This window comes from Leptidea sinapis, chromosome 33 (genome assembly GCF_905404315.1).
Source record: "Leptidea sinapis chromosome 33, ilLepSina1.1, whole genome shotgun sequence".
Taxonomy (NCBI): Eukaryota; Metazoa; Arthropoda; class Insecta; order Lepidoptera; family Pieridae; genus Leptidea; species Leptidea sinapis.
This window is the reverse complement of record NC_066297.1, coordinates 4,008,584-4,026,630: the sequence shown is the minus strand read 5'-3', so window position 1 is coordinate 4,026,630 and position 18,047 is coordinate 4,008,584. Positions and strand designations below refer to the sequence as shown.

General features: G+C 36.2%; 2 protein-coding genes across 2 annotated transcripts in view; both read left to right on the top strand.

Annotated features, from left to right (window-relative positions):
- Window positions 1-18,047, top strand: part of LOC126974656 (putative fatty acyl-CoA reductase CG5065) — a 467,988-nt gene that overhangs the window by 273,739 nt on the left and 176,202 nt on the right. The window lies entirely within an intron of this gene.
- Window positions 1-18,047, top strand: part of LOC126974655 (fatty acyl-CoA reductase wat-like) — a 72,546-nt gene that overhangs the window by 13,127 nt on the left and 41,372 nt on the right. The window contains exon 2 of the mRNA XM_050822196.1: window positions 15,922-16,105. Coding sequence (XP_050678153.1) covers window positions 15,922-16,105 — 184 coding nt within the window. The remainder of the gene's footprint in view (window positions 1-15,921; window positions 16,106-18,047) is intronic.

Here is an 18,047-nt window from a genome sequence, read left to right as displayed (position 1 = left end):
AGACTTAACATCTTATATCTCAAGTTGACGATCGCGGTAGTGACGCTCAGTGTTAGCTTTTTCATAAACCCTGAGCGACACTGTATTGTAATGAGAAAGGCGTATCAGTTAGCATCAACTGAACGTCCTGCTCGTCTCGTCCCTTATTTTCATAAAAAAAATAAAAAAGAGATATACGCTTACTTTTTATAATAAAAATTGACAACCCTAATTGCGGGCAATGTTTATACTATTAATTTACAGGTAAGGCACGTAACGAACTGGTAGTCGGATCAAACATGACGAATGGATGAACAATTTGTTAAAGATAGCTGTAATCACTTGTATTAAATATAAATGACATTCTATAGTTCGCTGGCTGTAAGTTAAAAAGCTGGTTGGCTCCGTACCACCGTAAGTACTATAACACTGTGTATATCTGAAGTTATTTGGTAAAATAAATTGTTTTTAAATGGATACCGCGGCCATTTTATAATTCATCATATTTGTGTTATTATCAGCTGTAGTTACAACGGCCAAAGAGGATGTAAAAATTGAAAATTAGTTAAGTATGAAACGTGTAGTGAGGTTTGAAATATCAATTACAATTGGGCGCCCAAGTATAGTCCGGCTTAGATTGAAAGCGAACGGTTGCTTAAATCGTAGTGGATTTCGGCTGTGTCCGTTTTTAAAAGATTATAGTTTTCTTCTTTCAATCTATCAATGACTGCACGTTTCATACAAACGAGTGAATCGCTTTTTTCTAAGAGAGTTTCACTAACCTGACAACGGCAGCCGGCAGGAATTACACACGCTCTGTCATATGTCAGTTGTCCAATTATTGCAGCCTATGAGACACGGCCCTCTGACATACAGCCAGATGGACAGACTCATATCTGCTATCAGTTTTAGTAATTCCCGTTGGTTTCACGAACCCCTAATAAATACGTCACTGGCTATCCACTAGCTAACCTGACAGAGGCTGTTCTGTCAATAGAAAAAAGAAATAGATTAAGGATAAAATAGACATAATGTCATCGCGGACTTTTGTGTAGACCTATATAAGATACACAATTCCATAATACATTATTTTGTTATATCTCAAAGGGTTTAGACAGTGTTTTCGTTGAAAGCTCCCAGACGCCTTATTTTTTCCGACACCTCCAACACATAATTTAACATATTATATACTAAAACCTTCCTAGAGAACCACGCTATCCACTGGTGACAACAGCATGAAAAACGGTGCTCTTGTTATTGAGTTTATCGCGAACAGACAGACAGACGCAGCGGAGGACTTTGTTTTATAATATGTAGTGATTGTGATTAAAAATGCGGTTTATGCTACGGGTTGCTAGATAACCAGGTTTGGTTATTGTAAACAAAAAACGTGATTTATGATAGATTCGTGCTGTGAATGACGCCGCTCTTTCGCATCTGAATAAACATATGCAATTGAACGGTTACTATTATTTTTACTATAGTATACACATTATAACATGATCTTATGATTTCTGAATAAAAAAAAAACTTTTTTTCTAAAAATCTCACAAAATAATGAAATAAAAACTCAAACAGACGATTAAGTAATAGTATTACATTATAATATTTTGTAAACCTCCTAATCTATTATTAAATTATTATTAAATTAACTTAATTAACTTTCCGTATTACGTAAATAAGTTGCTATTAATATAATGTGTTAAGTAATGAAGCTTAACATTGTAAGTATTAGTAATAGATCACTACAGTTCACTTAACTAGGCCATGTCGACACCTCTTGTGTACGGGGTCCACAGTTCTATTGTACATCATATACGTCATATCATGCTAATATTGACTTTATAAATTAAAAAAGGAATAGACTCCATAAAAATACTGTTCGAAACTCTATTTCACGTTCTTGTGAGACACTCACGATATTTCTGAAGAACGTTTGATAGCTAGGAATGACAGATAGCTTAAGACCCAGGGTTAATAGTAATATACTTAGTCTGGCCCTGGGGGTCTACTCTCTTTGTCCGAATCGAAACTTCGTAAACAAACGAAATTTAAACGTAGCTTCGATAGTGACCCTACTCTATTTTTTTTTCGGACACATCAACGTACTTCGGAACTATAGACAATATTCGTGAACGATTGAACTGAATGTTATTTGTATCCGACTAATATAAAGAGTACTATTTCATTGTATTATAATCGCAATGTAAAAATGTCTTATAAAACTTATGTAAAACATATCAGGCTATAATTTATCTCAGTTTCCTATGTACACTCTAAGTGGGGTATTTCACTAATATTAAATTGTTTGCGCAAGCGGTGCCGGTTCCTTAAACATCTTAAGTGTTCTTCACGTAAAGCATTCACAAGCACCTCTATTAAAACATTTCACTCTATTTTAAAAATTCTTGAAGCCATTTCTAGTAAATTTGCAACAAAATCAACACAACGAAAATCAAAAGATAACCTTTGGTTTCGTCGAGTTGACGTTAAAATTCCAAACAAACAGCTGCCATATTCAAATTTTCGTTCGCAACGTAAATGAATTAGAGTAGATTTAGAAATTGGACATTTCAAACAATGACACTTGAAACTTCGAAATGAATGGATCCGTAGTAGGAAACACCCGAAACATCAATCGAAACTTCGTTTTTCGTTGAATAAAAGTAGACCTACTGGCCATAAATACTGTTGCAATTAAAAATAAACAAAATATTGCATTTGAATTTGGAATCAAGTCATAAAACTCGGTCTACGCAGTCTTGGTTCGAAACGAACATTTCGGACTTCATCAGACCTAAAGACTGGCCGTCGGTTAGTCCCGATCTTAATCTGCTGGATAATGATTTATGGTCAGTTTTAGAGAGTACGGCTTGCTCTAAACTCTCATTTCGAACCTTCTTATTATTTTGTTTTATAAAACAAATCACAGTTCATTGCGCTGATATAATATAAAAAAAAACTTTGTTGTACACATTAGTTATGTAATAATTCCGATGTCACATAACGTGTGTGTGTGTGTGTGTGTCATACACTGCGGACTTGTTATTAATGGTCTTTTAATTTAACTTAATTACAATCAAAATTAGTTGTTCTACACAAACACATAGTTATCACAGTCTCGAATTTTCTTTATTTAAACTACATTTATTTAGCTCTGTTGCTCTTTCAAAACACTTTAATTTTATTGTAAATAATAAAAATAAATAATGATAGGCTTTGCTCGGACTTTCCCTACGAGATGGAATCAGAAATGAGGAGATCCGTAGGAGAACCAAAGTCAGCGATATAGCCGAAATGATAGCGAAACTGACGTAGCAGGGCACATATTTCGACTCGAATGGCGACCACGTACCCGAAGACGCAGTGGGTAGTCCCCCCACAAGATGGACCGACCGTCTGGTCAAGATCGCCCGAATACGTTGGACGAGGGCAGCGCAGGACCGATTGTCATGGAGATCTTTGGGGTGGCCTTTGTCTGTTGTGGTTTGATGATCATGATGACCATTACAATAGATATTACTTAATCCTAACTTATGTTACAAGCCCAGACAACTTCAGATCAATTGAGCCAATAGAGCATCGTATAGTAGACGACCTCTCTTCTGAGTCGCCAAGTATCTCCAACTTAAGCATTACATATTATAAAATAAAGTCCTCCGCCGCGTCTGTCGTCTGTTCGCGATAAACCAACAAACAATTGCACCGACTTTCATGCTGATTTCACCAATGGATAGCGTGGTTCTCGAGGAAGGTTTCAGTATATAATATCGTATAGGAGTCAGCCGGCGAGAGACTGAGATAGGAAACATTATGCAAATCAAAATCAAATCAAATCAAAATCATTTTATTCACGTAGGTCACGGAAATGACACTTATGAATGTCAAAAAAAAATCATATTGAATCTACCGCTACTTCGTAAAGGGTTGAGCTAATGAGAAGAAATAGCAAGAAACTCATTGCCACTCTTTTATATCAAGATTTACATTTACATCGATTTACAAATCATTTCAATTACAATATAATATGTAAAATGTAAAATGATGAAACAAACACACTCAAACGTCAAATAGTCAATGTCTTACACGAGTAAGTCAAAAAATACAGTTTTAGTACCAGGTGATCATAGTTGAAGAAAAGTAAAGAAGAAAGAAAACTTTGTATCACTATGATCATTTCTAAAAATTACAAATATTCTCTTTCCCATATTTTACATTCGTCTCATTATCTTGAAGCCAATTTTTTTTAAAGTTTCACTTCTATCACGTGTACCACATTTTATTTTCAAAATTGAATTTTCATCGCTTATTTTATTTTGATTACATATCTATATTTTTTACGGATTCGCAATTTGATTATTGTTAATTTACTATTGCTGTTGGTTATAGTTAACACTGCCGAGCCTTTTTGAACTACTACTTTTCTTTGAAGTTAAACAAGATTTTTGGCATGGCGTGACCCATTTTTTTGGTACTTCTCTCATAAAAGTTATTCTTATAGCTTGTACTTTTTTGTGTAGTTTATTTATTCAGATTAGTAGTGAATAACAAGGATTGTAAGCATATAAACTGTTTTCCACGCAAGAATTTTGAAAATATTGGCTTTGTTACATAGATGGCGGGCCGGCAGCGGTGAACTAATATCGCTCAAGGTCGCTGGCATTTAGTGTCGCCTTTAACACGGATTTTGTTCATCTAATCGTGAACCTAGACATAAACAGAAAACTGTCATACCCAGTTTTAGAAATAAGATGAATAAGTCATTTTGGGAAGTTGTCTTAGAATAAAGATAAACTCCCCATTACCATAACAAAATTGCCGACAAAACATTCACGACATCATATGAACTGTTCTAATGGCAAGGGGGTTATTATTATACTAATGAGTATATAGAAGATGAAGAAGTATTGCGTGAGGTTCCTTGTATATCGCGAGTCTCTGCTATCCCGTTGCATCCACATCATACCTAATATATTAATATAATATGGCCTGCAGGTAGATGCTCTTCGGCATCACGGAATATCCTGCCTAAAATGACAGCATTAATGAAGTCATCCGCAGGGCATTTGCCGCTCTTAATATACTAGTTGAATTAGAGTACCCGTAAAGTGGTATTACCCGCCGCAATGGTAAGCGTCCTGACGGAATGACTCTGGTGGCTTGGACACGGGGAAGGGCGCTGGTGTGGGACGCGATTTGCGTCGACACTCTGGCTAGTTCTCATGTTCAAGTTGGTGCTGGGGCTGCTGCTTGGACTGCCGAAGACAGCAAGTATCGCAAATATGTCGGTCTCAATGAGTCTTAAATCTTTGTGCCGATTGGTGTCGAGACATTTGGCCCGTGGGGCCCAGAGGAGCGGAGAATGTACATACAAAGTATTATCTTCTCGGCTCAATAGGGCTACTGGAAACTCAAGCGCTGGCAGCTAGTTCGGTCAACGGATCAGCCTAGGCTTCCATGGTGGAAATGCTGCCAGTATTCTTGATACGCTTCCCCGTAGTGATAGTTTTAATTTTATTCATCATACTATTGTAAATATAGTTATAAGTTTTGTTATTTTTGAATAAATATATGTTTACCTATATTTAATATAACATTATTAAGAAGATTGTTTGGTTATTTGCGCGACCCTTTACTCGTCCATCAACCAACAAACAGAGCTCGTCCACATCAAATTCACGTCATTTGAACTGAGTTATCCAGTGACCGACAAACACGCACTCGGCATACATCAGCCGAGCTTCTGTGATTCTGCTGTTGAAGTTACTTCATTACATACTCATTACTTGAACATAAACTGCTTTATGATCATCCACTCAATCAATTATGAAACAAGATCGTGACAGCTGCTCCATAAAATTTCAATGAAACTATAAAGGTATATATCTAAAACAAAACCAAAATTGCTTGTAACTAATTCTAGTAGGCTTCATAAGATACATAATAGCTTTAAGGGTAAATGTATACACTTCTATCTATAAATAAATTTAAATGTTTTATAAAAAAATGGCTCTGTCGTAAATCCTATTACTCCACTGCTGAATATCTAAATCATCGGACAGCCTGGGACTAGATTGTGATTATTTTATAGCGATCGAAATGACTGTACAATATTGTATACTTTTATTGAAAAGAGCGCAAAAAAAGAATGCTGGGAGAGTTTCTTGCGCCGCTTCTTCTCTCTCAGATAGTAGTTATTAGAAATGATATCAAAAAGAATTCTAAAGGAATCAATTTTGAGAAAATAAACGCCTTTTATGCCTTTTAAAATATACTTGCTTTCATCGTAATATAGTTATCACCAGCTGTCCCAGCAAACGTTGTATTAAGTCAATTAAGGTAATAATAAAAAATCAATCATAAAAATGTTGGGGGTATAAAAATAGATGACGACTGATACTCAGGTCTACCAAATATATCGTACTAAAATTATTGTGTTCGATTGCCATCTTGCAACCCTATTGCGGATCTGTGGATGGAGCAGAATAATTAAAATCGTGATTAAAAAACAGGGGTTGATCGTAGAAGAGTGAAAATTTGAAGTTGTGTGTATTTTTAATGCTGAATCATAATAAAGTTAAACAAATTGTCAACAAAAATAAAATATAATAAGTATTTAGGGGTATGAAAAATAGTTCAGACCCACCCGATGTGCACACAAAATTTCATATAAATCTGTTTAGCCGTTGCGGAGGAGTTTCGTAATAAACACCGCGCATACACACGAGAATTTTATATATTAGATTTGAGATGCCATTGAAAACATTTCTTCTATCGAAAAAGTTGTGAGATCCATATATATTCTAAGCCGGTCAATTTATTCAGTCCCTACTCAGGGGTCCTTTTAAATTAAGTTAATTACATTTTTAGCTAACTTAACAACATCTTATAGTGACCATATCAATATTGAAAATAATTAATGATTTAATTAAATAGATTAACTTGGCCATCGCATGAAAACAGTATGTATATGTATTTTCTATTAAAAACACAATATGTCTCACAAGTAATACATATAATATTATATAATAAGATTTTTAGTGTCAAAGCCCTTATTAAATTTGAATGGACACTATGTTAAGTTGAATTTATATGAACAAATACTATATATAATTACTAGCCGTTTCCGCCCGCTTCCCTTTTAGGGCGAATTTTAAATAGAAATAAAATAAAATTTATTCATCTTATTATAAATACAATAAAAAAATAAGTAATAAAAATTGATCTAGGATAAATTTCGCATCGAATGGTGGTAGTTTCATCTCGATACTATCAGTGATTTAGGCTTCAAAGAGCCTCAAACAAAGACCATTTTCATTACATATACGAGTATATTGATAAGTAGTATGCTTTTCTATACCGTTCTACTGATAACGAGAGTGTAATCTTACATAAGAGTTAATTGAGTTAAGTTATATTCGTTTATACGTGTCTGTTATCACCAGTCATCATCACAATTAATTATTTTGCTTGCTAAATTATTACATTTTTGCATCATAGACACAAAGAATTCAAATTATATAAATTTTTATTGTTATCTTATTTGTAGGCATTTTCGCAAAAGTAAATTCCAAATTTTGGCACAACTATTCATTGTAAACTACTAGCTGACCCGACAGACGTTGTTCTGTACATAAAAAATAAAATACTGTTTTTTATGAATTCCATAACATCAAGAATTATTTCGTAAAATACGCTACCTGTTGTTAAAATGAAATTCTTTTACCAGAACTGTCAAACGGTGCGTCAATAAATTCTCTCATAGTCCAAATATGTCCTCCCCTCAAATATGTCCATACAAAACAAATATTGGAAATAAAAATAATCTCCTATCTCTCAAGTAATGAAGTAATCCCCATTAAAATCCGTTCATTAGTTTAGAAGTTCACTGGATACAAACATCAGGAAACTGGAGTTACATATATTAACATACATTTTAGCTGAATTATAATATAGGCAACTATTTAAATAAATATCTGATAAGGTTTATTATTGTTTTAGATTCGAACATTTTAATAAGTTAACTCCATAAATGCTGCAGATGTTTTAACTGACTTTGTCAGTAATATTTGTGATTGTTTCACAACACTGACGTCATACTATGTGTTACATTAGGTTACAACTGGCCTTTTTGTTTGTACGTACGACCTAACATGAAACGTCAATACAATAATTAGTCAAAGCATCAAATCGACGGCCTATTTACAAGGTGTTTGTTTACAAAACTAATATTCGTGCATTGTTTATTAGCAGGTTGTGAAATATTAAACAATTTGCTTACTACTTGGTTCACACTGAAAGTGCTAGAAATAGAAAAACGGAAGTACGTCACGTGGTCTATGTTTATTGAGTCATTCTCCATTTCTTGGTCAGAAGCAGTGGACCCAGTATTCTTAAAGCCGCTATCCCATGAAATCACGAAAATAGCTCATAGATGAAACCATATCTTAACAGTTCTTATAAAAACTTTATTTTTACAAAAAAATAATTATATGTCTACAGAATATGACATGAAAATTCATTTTTTCTTTACATTTCTATCTTTACTAGATATGACGATAAAAATCACCAAAATGCCCCTAACTTTTACAGTTGGAACCATGTTAATCTTTCAATCTAGATAAAAGTTGTATGAAAAATGATTAATTGTACACCAAAACTATTTCACGTGACATTGTTTTGATTAAAATTGTATTATGTCTGTAATAAATTTAAAATGGTTCTAATTCGGAATCAAAATTATGGCGATCTAGTACCACATCTCTACGCAATGCTGTGATATATATTTAAATTGATTACTTGCTGACCCAGCAAACGTTGTATTGCCGATATTAAAATCGCGATACAAAAGTAACTGTTGATCGTAGATGGGTAAAAATTTTAAGTTATATGTATTTTTTAATGCTGACTCATAATCAAATAAATTAAAAAAAAAATGGCGTGGACTTAACATTTAGGGGGATGAAAAATAGATGTTGTCCGATTCTCAGACCTACCCAATATGCACTCAAAATGTCGTGAGAATCGGTCAAGCCGTTTCGAAGGAGTTTGAATACAAACACCGCGACTTTTATTATTAGATTTTGTTTTATCTTGACAGTTGGGGAGACATATTAAACCAGTTTTTAGTAATTTATAAACTGATAGAATGTATGGATGAATTAAACATGTCAAACTCAGGAAAGCCTTTAAGATTATTTATGGAGTGAGATGCTCTTGAGAAGAATGAGTTCTGTTTCTCATCCACGATGCCCTGATATAAATTGTTTGAGTGACGTCATGTCAGTAGAACTGCAAAACATCGTGAACATTATGTATAAGATCCGGTCTAACAATATGATAACCTCGCTCTTGATGTGTATTTCCACTCATAAGTTGACTTTATTGAAGGCTCTGTATCATACGGGAGCCAAAAATATAATGCAGTTCACCTCGCCACGCTGAAGTTGGCACATATTATATAACATATACAACAACGAAGATAAATTTAAACATAATAAACTATCTTCGCGCCTCAATAAGGCTACTGGAAACCCAAACGCTGGCAGCTATCTCGGTCAACGGATCAGCCTAGCTATCCAACGCGGAAATGCTGCCAGTATTCTTGGTACCCTTCCACGTAATGATAGTTTTAATTTTATGTAATCATAGTATTGTAAATATAGTTATAAGATTTGTTTTGTTTGAATAAATAATCATATATACGAAATAAAAAAATACATACTAACATCAACAACTTCTAAGACATTTCTCGAGATCACTGAATGTTAGAGAAAAATTCGGAGTCTTCCTTTCTGACTCTTTGTTTTTATGACAATAAGGGACGAGTGGAGCAGGACGTCCAGCTGATGATGATTGATGGGCCGTGCCCATTACAATGCAGTGCCGCTCAGGCTTCTTGAAATACCCCAAAAGTTCTGAGCAGCACTACAACTGCGCTCGTCACCTTGAGACATAACATGTTAAGTCTCATTTGCGCAGTAATTTCACTAGCTACGGCACCCTTCAGACCGAAACACAGTAATGCTTATACATTACTGCTTCACGGCAGAAATAGGCACCGTTGTGGTACTCATAATCTAGCTGGTATCCTGTGCAAAAAACCCTCCCACGTGTAAACACACTGGTAACACACAATTGGAAACTATATTTGACTCAATCCGTTGATGGTTCTGAGGCACGGGCCTTTTAATTAACTGGATTAACTTGCCGATGACAGACGATCATACGAGTAACGTTCATCGCCGATAGTGGAGAGGAGGCATTACACAAACTGATGTCAACGTTGTTCCATGGAACGATCACCGGAGTCCCGAGTCCTTGCAGGTATTAACAACTAACCTGTCCAGCTGTTTAATACTGTTATGTTTTTCGGGTTCCGTACTCAAAAAATATCGAATGAGAAACATAATATTTCGAGTGCAATTCTGAAAACTTTATAATTCGGGTAGTAAGGCATACTATCTCCCCCTCCTCCTTGTCCTCGCGTAATTTTCCTCATTACTGAGGGTCATGACTCCCCGCTGCATCAGTTTCTTCCGTACGATTTCCCTCCATCTGCTGCGATCCTTAGCTTCATGAAGGGCATTGTGGAAGGTGATGTTCAGAGAAGATCGTCTTTGGTCTGACCATATCATGGGACTGCGTTCTCTGGGACGTTTGTCATCTATCTTGCCTATCACCATCAGCTGTTTAAGATTGTGACCCTCTTTGCGAGCAATATATCCGAAGAACTCCAGCACCCTACGAAGACAAACAATGTAAAGTCTAGTTTTGACATCAAGCTCTCTCAGAATATAAGCACGTTTGTGCGAAAGTTCAGTCTCAGTCGCCCTTTTCAGTATCCAGGTCTCCGCTCCATAACTGAATATGAAGAAAACTAGCGAAGTCACCTATTATTGTATTTTATTTTCGATCATCCCTATACGTCTCCTTATCTCTTTTTCGAATGATTCTGTGTGATTTATGTTAGACCTTAGGTCTACTATCTCGACTATCTACTAGCAGTAGAAAAATAGGTGTGACTTCAGCACTGGCCCTACAAAGTCTGTACATGTAAGCGACTCTAGTATAATAATTAATACAACATTGTGTTGAACAATGTTTTATTAATAGATCTTATACATTTAATACACTTTTGCATATTGTTTTGTTGCACAAAGTCTCGTGTATCAAACAATTAACGTCGTTATCTGTCATTATAGTTGATTAATAATGATTTTAATGTGATTCCATAAATCGCACGGTAATTCATAACGTGGAATAATTAGAAATAATTTGAATTGACGTCACTCGTCGGCCAGAGGTCAAATAGTGCAAAAAAATTGGCGGTCTGGCGACTGATTAAGATAAGTCTCGTTAATACGATTATTTAATAAAAAGTTCTGCACCAAACCTTGTGTACGTCTCAGGTCTATGTGATATTCTGAATGATTCACACAATACGGACTAAGTATACATATATATCAGATTTACAGTGGTATCGTTTGATGTAGTTAAGACTGTGGAGCATCTTACTGTAAAACAAATGGGATGACATTTCACCGGAGAGTAGAAATAAATAAACACGGGTCGGCCAAATTATGTCTATTTCGCTACGAGTCAAGATAAACTGGTGTTGCCGGTTTACCTGTCACCATGGTGGTTTTTTTATGTACAGTTTACATCACACGCCACCACAACAAACCAACCCGCCGCGATGGCAAGCGTCCTGATGGAATGACACTGGTGGCTTGGGCACAGGGAAGGGCGTTGGTGTGGGACGCGTCGCTTGCGTCAACACTCTGGCTCCTTCTCATGTCCAAGTTACGTCAGTTGGTGCTTGGGCTGCTGCTTCGACTGCCGAAGACAGCAAGCGTCGTAAATATGTCGGTCTCAATGAGTCCTACATCTTTGTGCCATCGAGAAACTTGGCCCACTTTGAAATTACTGGGATTGAGATTTAACATCTTATGTCTCAAGGTGACGAGCGCAGTTGTAGTGCCATTTAGAATTTTTGGGGTCTTTCAAGAATCCTGAGTGGCACTGCATTGTAATTGGCAGGGCGTATCAATTACCATCAGCTGAACGTCCTGCTCGTCTTGTGCCTTATTTTCATAAAAAAAGTAGGTGCACGAGCTAGATGCATAATTAAATGCAGTGCACGATTGCTAGTGAGTTGAAGCAATAGATAATGACTTGGAGAGCGGTGCCCACCTGCCGCCCGCAGGTGACCCACTTGCGACACACACGGATTACAATATCACCTTTCATAACAGAATATAATATAGTGCACTCGTGTACCAAAGAGGATGTAAATACTACGTAGAAAGAGGCGGGACTGATTTAGTAAAAATTGAAATTTAATATAGTATTTAACATAAGTTTGAAATAGTAGTAATTACAGTATGGCGATTGGCGACGAAGAGTAATCCGGCTAAGTTTGAAAGCGGGCAGTTGCTTAAAACGCAGTGGATTTCGGCTATCTCCGTTTTTTATAAGATTAAAGCCGTCATGTGTCAATCTATCAATGACTACACGTTTCATACAATCGAGTGAATCGCTATTTTCATAGAGTTTTGCTAGGCTGGCGTGCACGGTGACTCGTTATAACTGAAGTTTACAACAAGGAACAAGGAGAAGTACAAAGCGCTGATATTTACTCGAAACTAAGTTTTGCCTGCGACTTTGTGTACATTAAAGTACCTACCTATGTCCCTGACAATCTGTGTGACAACATGACAATCTAGGGAGCGGTTCGATCGTGACAGTTTTATAATCAAACTGACATTCGCATCAATAACACCTAACAGATAGGTACTTACGGTGACCAATATCTAAATCATTAAAAATGAATGTTTGCTAGAGCAAAATTCGGCAATTTTTATTTTTTAAAGTACCAAGGTACTTGGAAGGTTTTAATAAAAAAATAGAATAATAATAAAAAAACCAAGGAAAATAGTAAACATGCATATAATTATAACCCACGAGACTGATAAAAATAACACTCTTATACTGATGTTTTTAAGAATTTGCTTAAGTATTACATATTCGGTCCTTTTCCCCCTAATAATAATGTATGGAAAATAGTCAAAACAATTTTGCTCTTTACACATATTACACTATATTGTCTTTAATATATAAATAAAAATCAGCATTGAATATTCAACGCTATGAAACTCTAATCAGTAACATTTCGAAGATCTCAGTAATGGCAAAGATTTTTGCAGCAATGTAAGTTGATAGTGTGGGTTGAATACATAATGGCACATAAAATGTATTTGGAGCGATGATTTTTTTAGTAGAAGACTTCCGACAAACAAGTAATTGCCGTGATGATTCGTCTGGCTCAATTATATTTTCCTGTCGATTTTTGTCAGTTTACTGAAACATCAACCGATCTTATTCAGAAGGTGCTCCCAAACGTCGCTCAAAATTACAAAGATTATTGTAACAGAGTGCTATATGAGCTGTCAAAATACGGATGTAAATGAAATAAATTTCAAAATTAAAAATTAAATTGCCGGTGCATACATATAAGTCAGTTGATTACGCAAATAATTAAGATGATATCGTCAACTATCCAACAGAATTTTAAATTAATTGAAATTACCAGGATTGCCACCCAATAATCTTCAATTAAAAGTAGGATGGGTAGTGATAACGTAACGTTATATTAACCCACCGCGTCTTTGTAACGGCACACGGTTATCAGTGAAAAGTTTATTAAAAATGTAATCGAAGCAAAAATTATAAAATGAAAATATAAGGGAGAAGAAATTATGGTACCCCGCATCCCAATGATAATGACTGCAATTTCCAGTGCGGCTTGCTTTCGCAATGACTATAAAAAATCTGTAATCATTAAGTATTTGCAGCGTTAATATTGAAAAAAAAAAGCACCAAGGTGTGACCCTTGAGGAATCCCGGAAGACACTTTAAGAAATTTGGAGGTGTAACCTTTTAGAGTCACGGCTTGACTACGGTTGGCCACGTAAGAACTCAACCATCGAAGTAGATCGCCGTGTATACCGAATTCTGATAGCTTGTTAATAAGCGTCTCATGATTTTTTTATCGAATGCTTTTGAGAAGTCTATACCATACAGTGTCCATCTGATAACCAGCATCCAGAGTACTAAGAAGATAATCGGTTCAATAGAGCAAATTAGTGTCAACACTGCGGTCTCTAAAGAATCCGTGTTGTTGGAGTGAAATATGGCGAGATACAATCAGCTTAGATTGTTAGTAATATTTTTTTCAAAAATTTTGCCAGTGTCGCAAATTTTTGAGATTGGCCGGTATTGGCGTTTATCATGTTTATCTGTACTTTTAGGAATAGGGGTAATAAGCACTTTTCCTCAGACGTTTGGGATTGACATTTTTTTTTTGCAAAAAGGTAGTTTACTTTTGTGCAAAAAAAAAATATTATAAATAAGTACTAAAATATTATTCGGCTTAATATGATTCTTTTACCGTTTGTTAATATTATGTAACAAGAACCTGGATATACATGACATTTCCTATTTTATAATTTTATTTTTTTTATGATACTCACTCGCGTGAGCAGTCAGGACGAATAGCTAGTGACATTTGCAGTTTATATTTATACTCGCATTCTTCATATAAACATTGATAATCCAAGTGTCATACGGCACACCACTTGTTGATATATACTCGTATATGAAACTTAACCGACATCACCTTTAACCAATTTATACAAAGCAGCAGGGTATTCCCTCACTAACGACGGAAAATTTGCCGACGTAATTAAGACGCGTAGCGAGCTAGTCACGGAGTTATTATAAATTGGTTCTGGCGTGCGATTCCATCTACCTATAACAACTTATTATTGAATAAAGTTGAGTATCAGAAGTATTTTAAACTCAGATTTATATAAACGTCATCAATATTTAAGTCTAGGTGATGGAACTGTTAGGATGTGAGGAGGATCTCTGAGGAGTAGAGCCACCAATAATTATTGTTAATTATTCAAATACTTTTATAAATTTGATGATTTAATATTTTCCACTGTTCTTTTGGATTAGGAAATCAAGCGATGTACGGATCACGTTATCATTAGTGATCACCTCGCCCACACTCTTCTACAATACCAGAGGAATTACGGGAGCGTTGCTGGCCTTTGTTGAAAGTAGAAACACATATCGTATTGATCTGAAAACGGCCGCGAATCCCTTAAAGCGTCGTCACAGTGGAGGAACACAACCAGTTGATGAGGATGATGTAGTACACAACAAGTAGCAGAAACTCTCTCTCACACATACACACACACTCACACAATATATTATATCTACCCTCTTTATTCTTTATGATATAAAGTACCTACATACTTATTTTAACAAAAGCGTTTTCCTCATAATTTATTTTTTAACACAGATCTTTTATTAACAGTTACATAGGCATTTTATTTTACCTACCACAGGCACCAGCGATACCCAACCAAAACCACTGTATTATTTTCATTGTATGTTTTGGTTGTAGGTGAGAAATATAGATATATGTATTACACGGACTAGTAAATAAAGAAGGACTCCGCGCCGTGATATTAGCAAGTGAAGCACCTTTATTCTAGTGTGTGAGAGGTTACGGGGTATATACCAGTTACACAATTTTTTCTCCCTTAGATAATCAGATATCCACAAATATATAATATATGTTTGTTTTTAGACTTTTTCACAACGCACAACGGCATTTTTAAGATATTTTATTGCGACGCAAACTGATTTGTCACAGACGATGGCAAATCTCATAATGGCGGCCGATCGGCTTGTATTAGTGTAAGTGTATGCGTGGGGCTATGTATATACACGTTTACCGGCTTGTTATGGTGCCTCACTGTTATGTAAGGTGACACGGAGTCCTTATTTTTTTACTCTTCCGTCATGTATTATTATTATCCAAAAAGAAATTGAATCTTTCACTCAAGAGCACGTCTTTATCTCCAGTGTACACGGCACCAGCGAAGGGGGTGACGGAGGTCATCGAAGGGAACGACATCACGTACAACGACATGGTCGAGGAGGTGTGTCTGGAGAACTCCCAGATCCAGCAGGCATTCTCCGGAGCCACCGTGCTGCTGAGTGGTGGTACCGGCTTCCTAGGAAAACTACTCATTGAGAAACTACTGAGGTAAGTTCAACGCTGCTTCTATGAAGCTCCTTCAAGTGAAGTTTATATTTCTTCCAGGGATGTCTGAAACCCGGATTTCGGATTATGCCATTCTTATCGGTAGTATGTCTGGAGTAAGCAATCCTACCTTATGCTACCATTATATATTATACTAACTGATGTCCGCGACTTCGTCCGCATAGAAAAAGGGTTTTTAAAAATAATAGACAAGTTTGGATTATCTCAGGTCCTAATCCTGTTCCGGTTCCTGTTTTAGCTCTCGTTTCCAATATATTATATGAATCTTATGTCGAGGAAGATTCCTATGGCAAACTATACCTACTATTGGTATAGTTATAGCTCATCGACGTGAATTTCTGTTTTTCACATGTCCATGTCCTCTCCTAAGCTCTAGTCTATCGCTGTACCAAATTTCATTAAAATCGGTTCAGTGGCTCCGGCGTGTAAGCGTAACAAGCAAACTTACATTCACATTTATAATATTAGTAGAGATGTTTTCGTGGGAAGGTATTTCCTACTTTTTGAAATCCCGTCCTATTTCCACCATCTGGTCAAACACCAACCAACGGTCCGTGTCTTGTTCGGTAATTACGGCGCGAAATATAAAACAACAACGGAGTTCGTCCGACACGGTCTACGCCCCACGTTATATCGCAAGTCGAAAAACCCAACTGGATCCACGTCAGCATCGTGGATACTGACGTCATCCGTAGCAATCCCACTTCTTACAAACCCTAGACGTGGACTTAAGCTTAAAACCCCACGGATGTTGTTAAAGATTATGTCAACTAAGTGTGACGTCATGAACTAGCACGTGGCCAGCGTGGGACACGTGCTTTGTGCTGCGATGTTCGATGTTTTATTACGTGACGAATTATCAAAAAACAAAAGGCGATATTATGTAAATTATTGTAATGTTAAGGTCAGCCGTAATAAAAATTATAAAAATATTGCGTAGAGACATCGCTTCATTGTGTGTCTTCTACCGCATTTATCACGGGAGTGTTCCGAAGAGCTGCTTCACCTGATCCCTGCCCAATAAATGGCTCTGTCGTAAATCCTACTACTCCACAGCTGAATATCTAAGTGATCCGACAGCCTGGGACTAGATTATGATTATTTTATAGCAATAGCAATGACAGAACAATATGTTTCATTAAAAAGAGCGCAAAAAAAAGAATGCTGGGAGAGTTTCTTGCGCCACTTTTTCTGTCTCAGAGCGCCATTTGTTTCCGAAGCGGAAGTAGTGTCTAGTATATTAGAAATGACATCGAAAATAATTCAAAAGGAATCAATTTCGTGAAAATAAATGCCTTTTATGCCTTTTAAAGATATTAACATGGTGCAACGATAGCAACTATCGAACTTATTGTTTTGATCGAAACAAAACATGACACACGCACAATATTTCTGTACAATTAGTGAACATTCTCTAAAGCCCGCTCCACACTCACGCGAGAATCTCGCGAGAAAGCGAGAAAAACACGAGAAATGCGAATGTGGAACCGATTAACGTATTCTTCGCAGGTTCGCGCCTTTTGTCGGTATTTTGGGGCGAGACAAAAGTGCTGAGAACGCGAGAATAGACGAGAACTATTGACTCCATACTCGTGTCGTGTTTCGGTAGTGGGAGAATCGTCCATTATTAACAGTTTTGCGTGGTATTTTTTTCTGATCAACATGAGCCGAATTTGAATGACCGAACTAGAATTAGTATATTTTAATATTCCTATGAATATTTTCAAGCGATTATTTGGAAAATAAGTTTAAAAGAATATTTGAGAAACAAAATCTTATGACCGATACGGTACTCGAACCCACGTCCTCTGCCGTTCCGTGCCAGTGCTGTAACCAACTGAGCTAACCGTTCGGGTGACGTATCGTCATAAAATATTGTATGCTTTGTTCAACTCTCAGGTTGTGGCATCATCTACAGGATCTA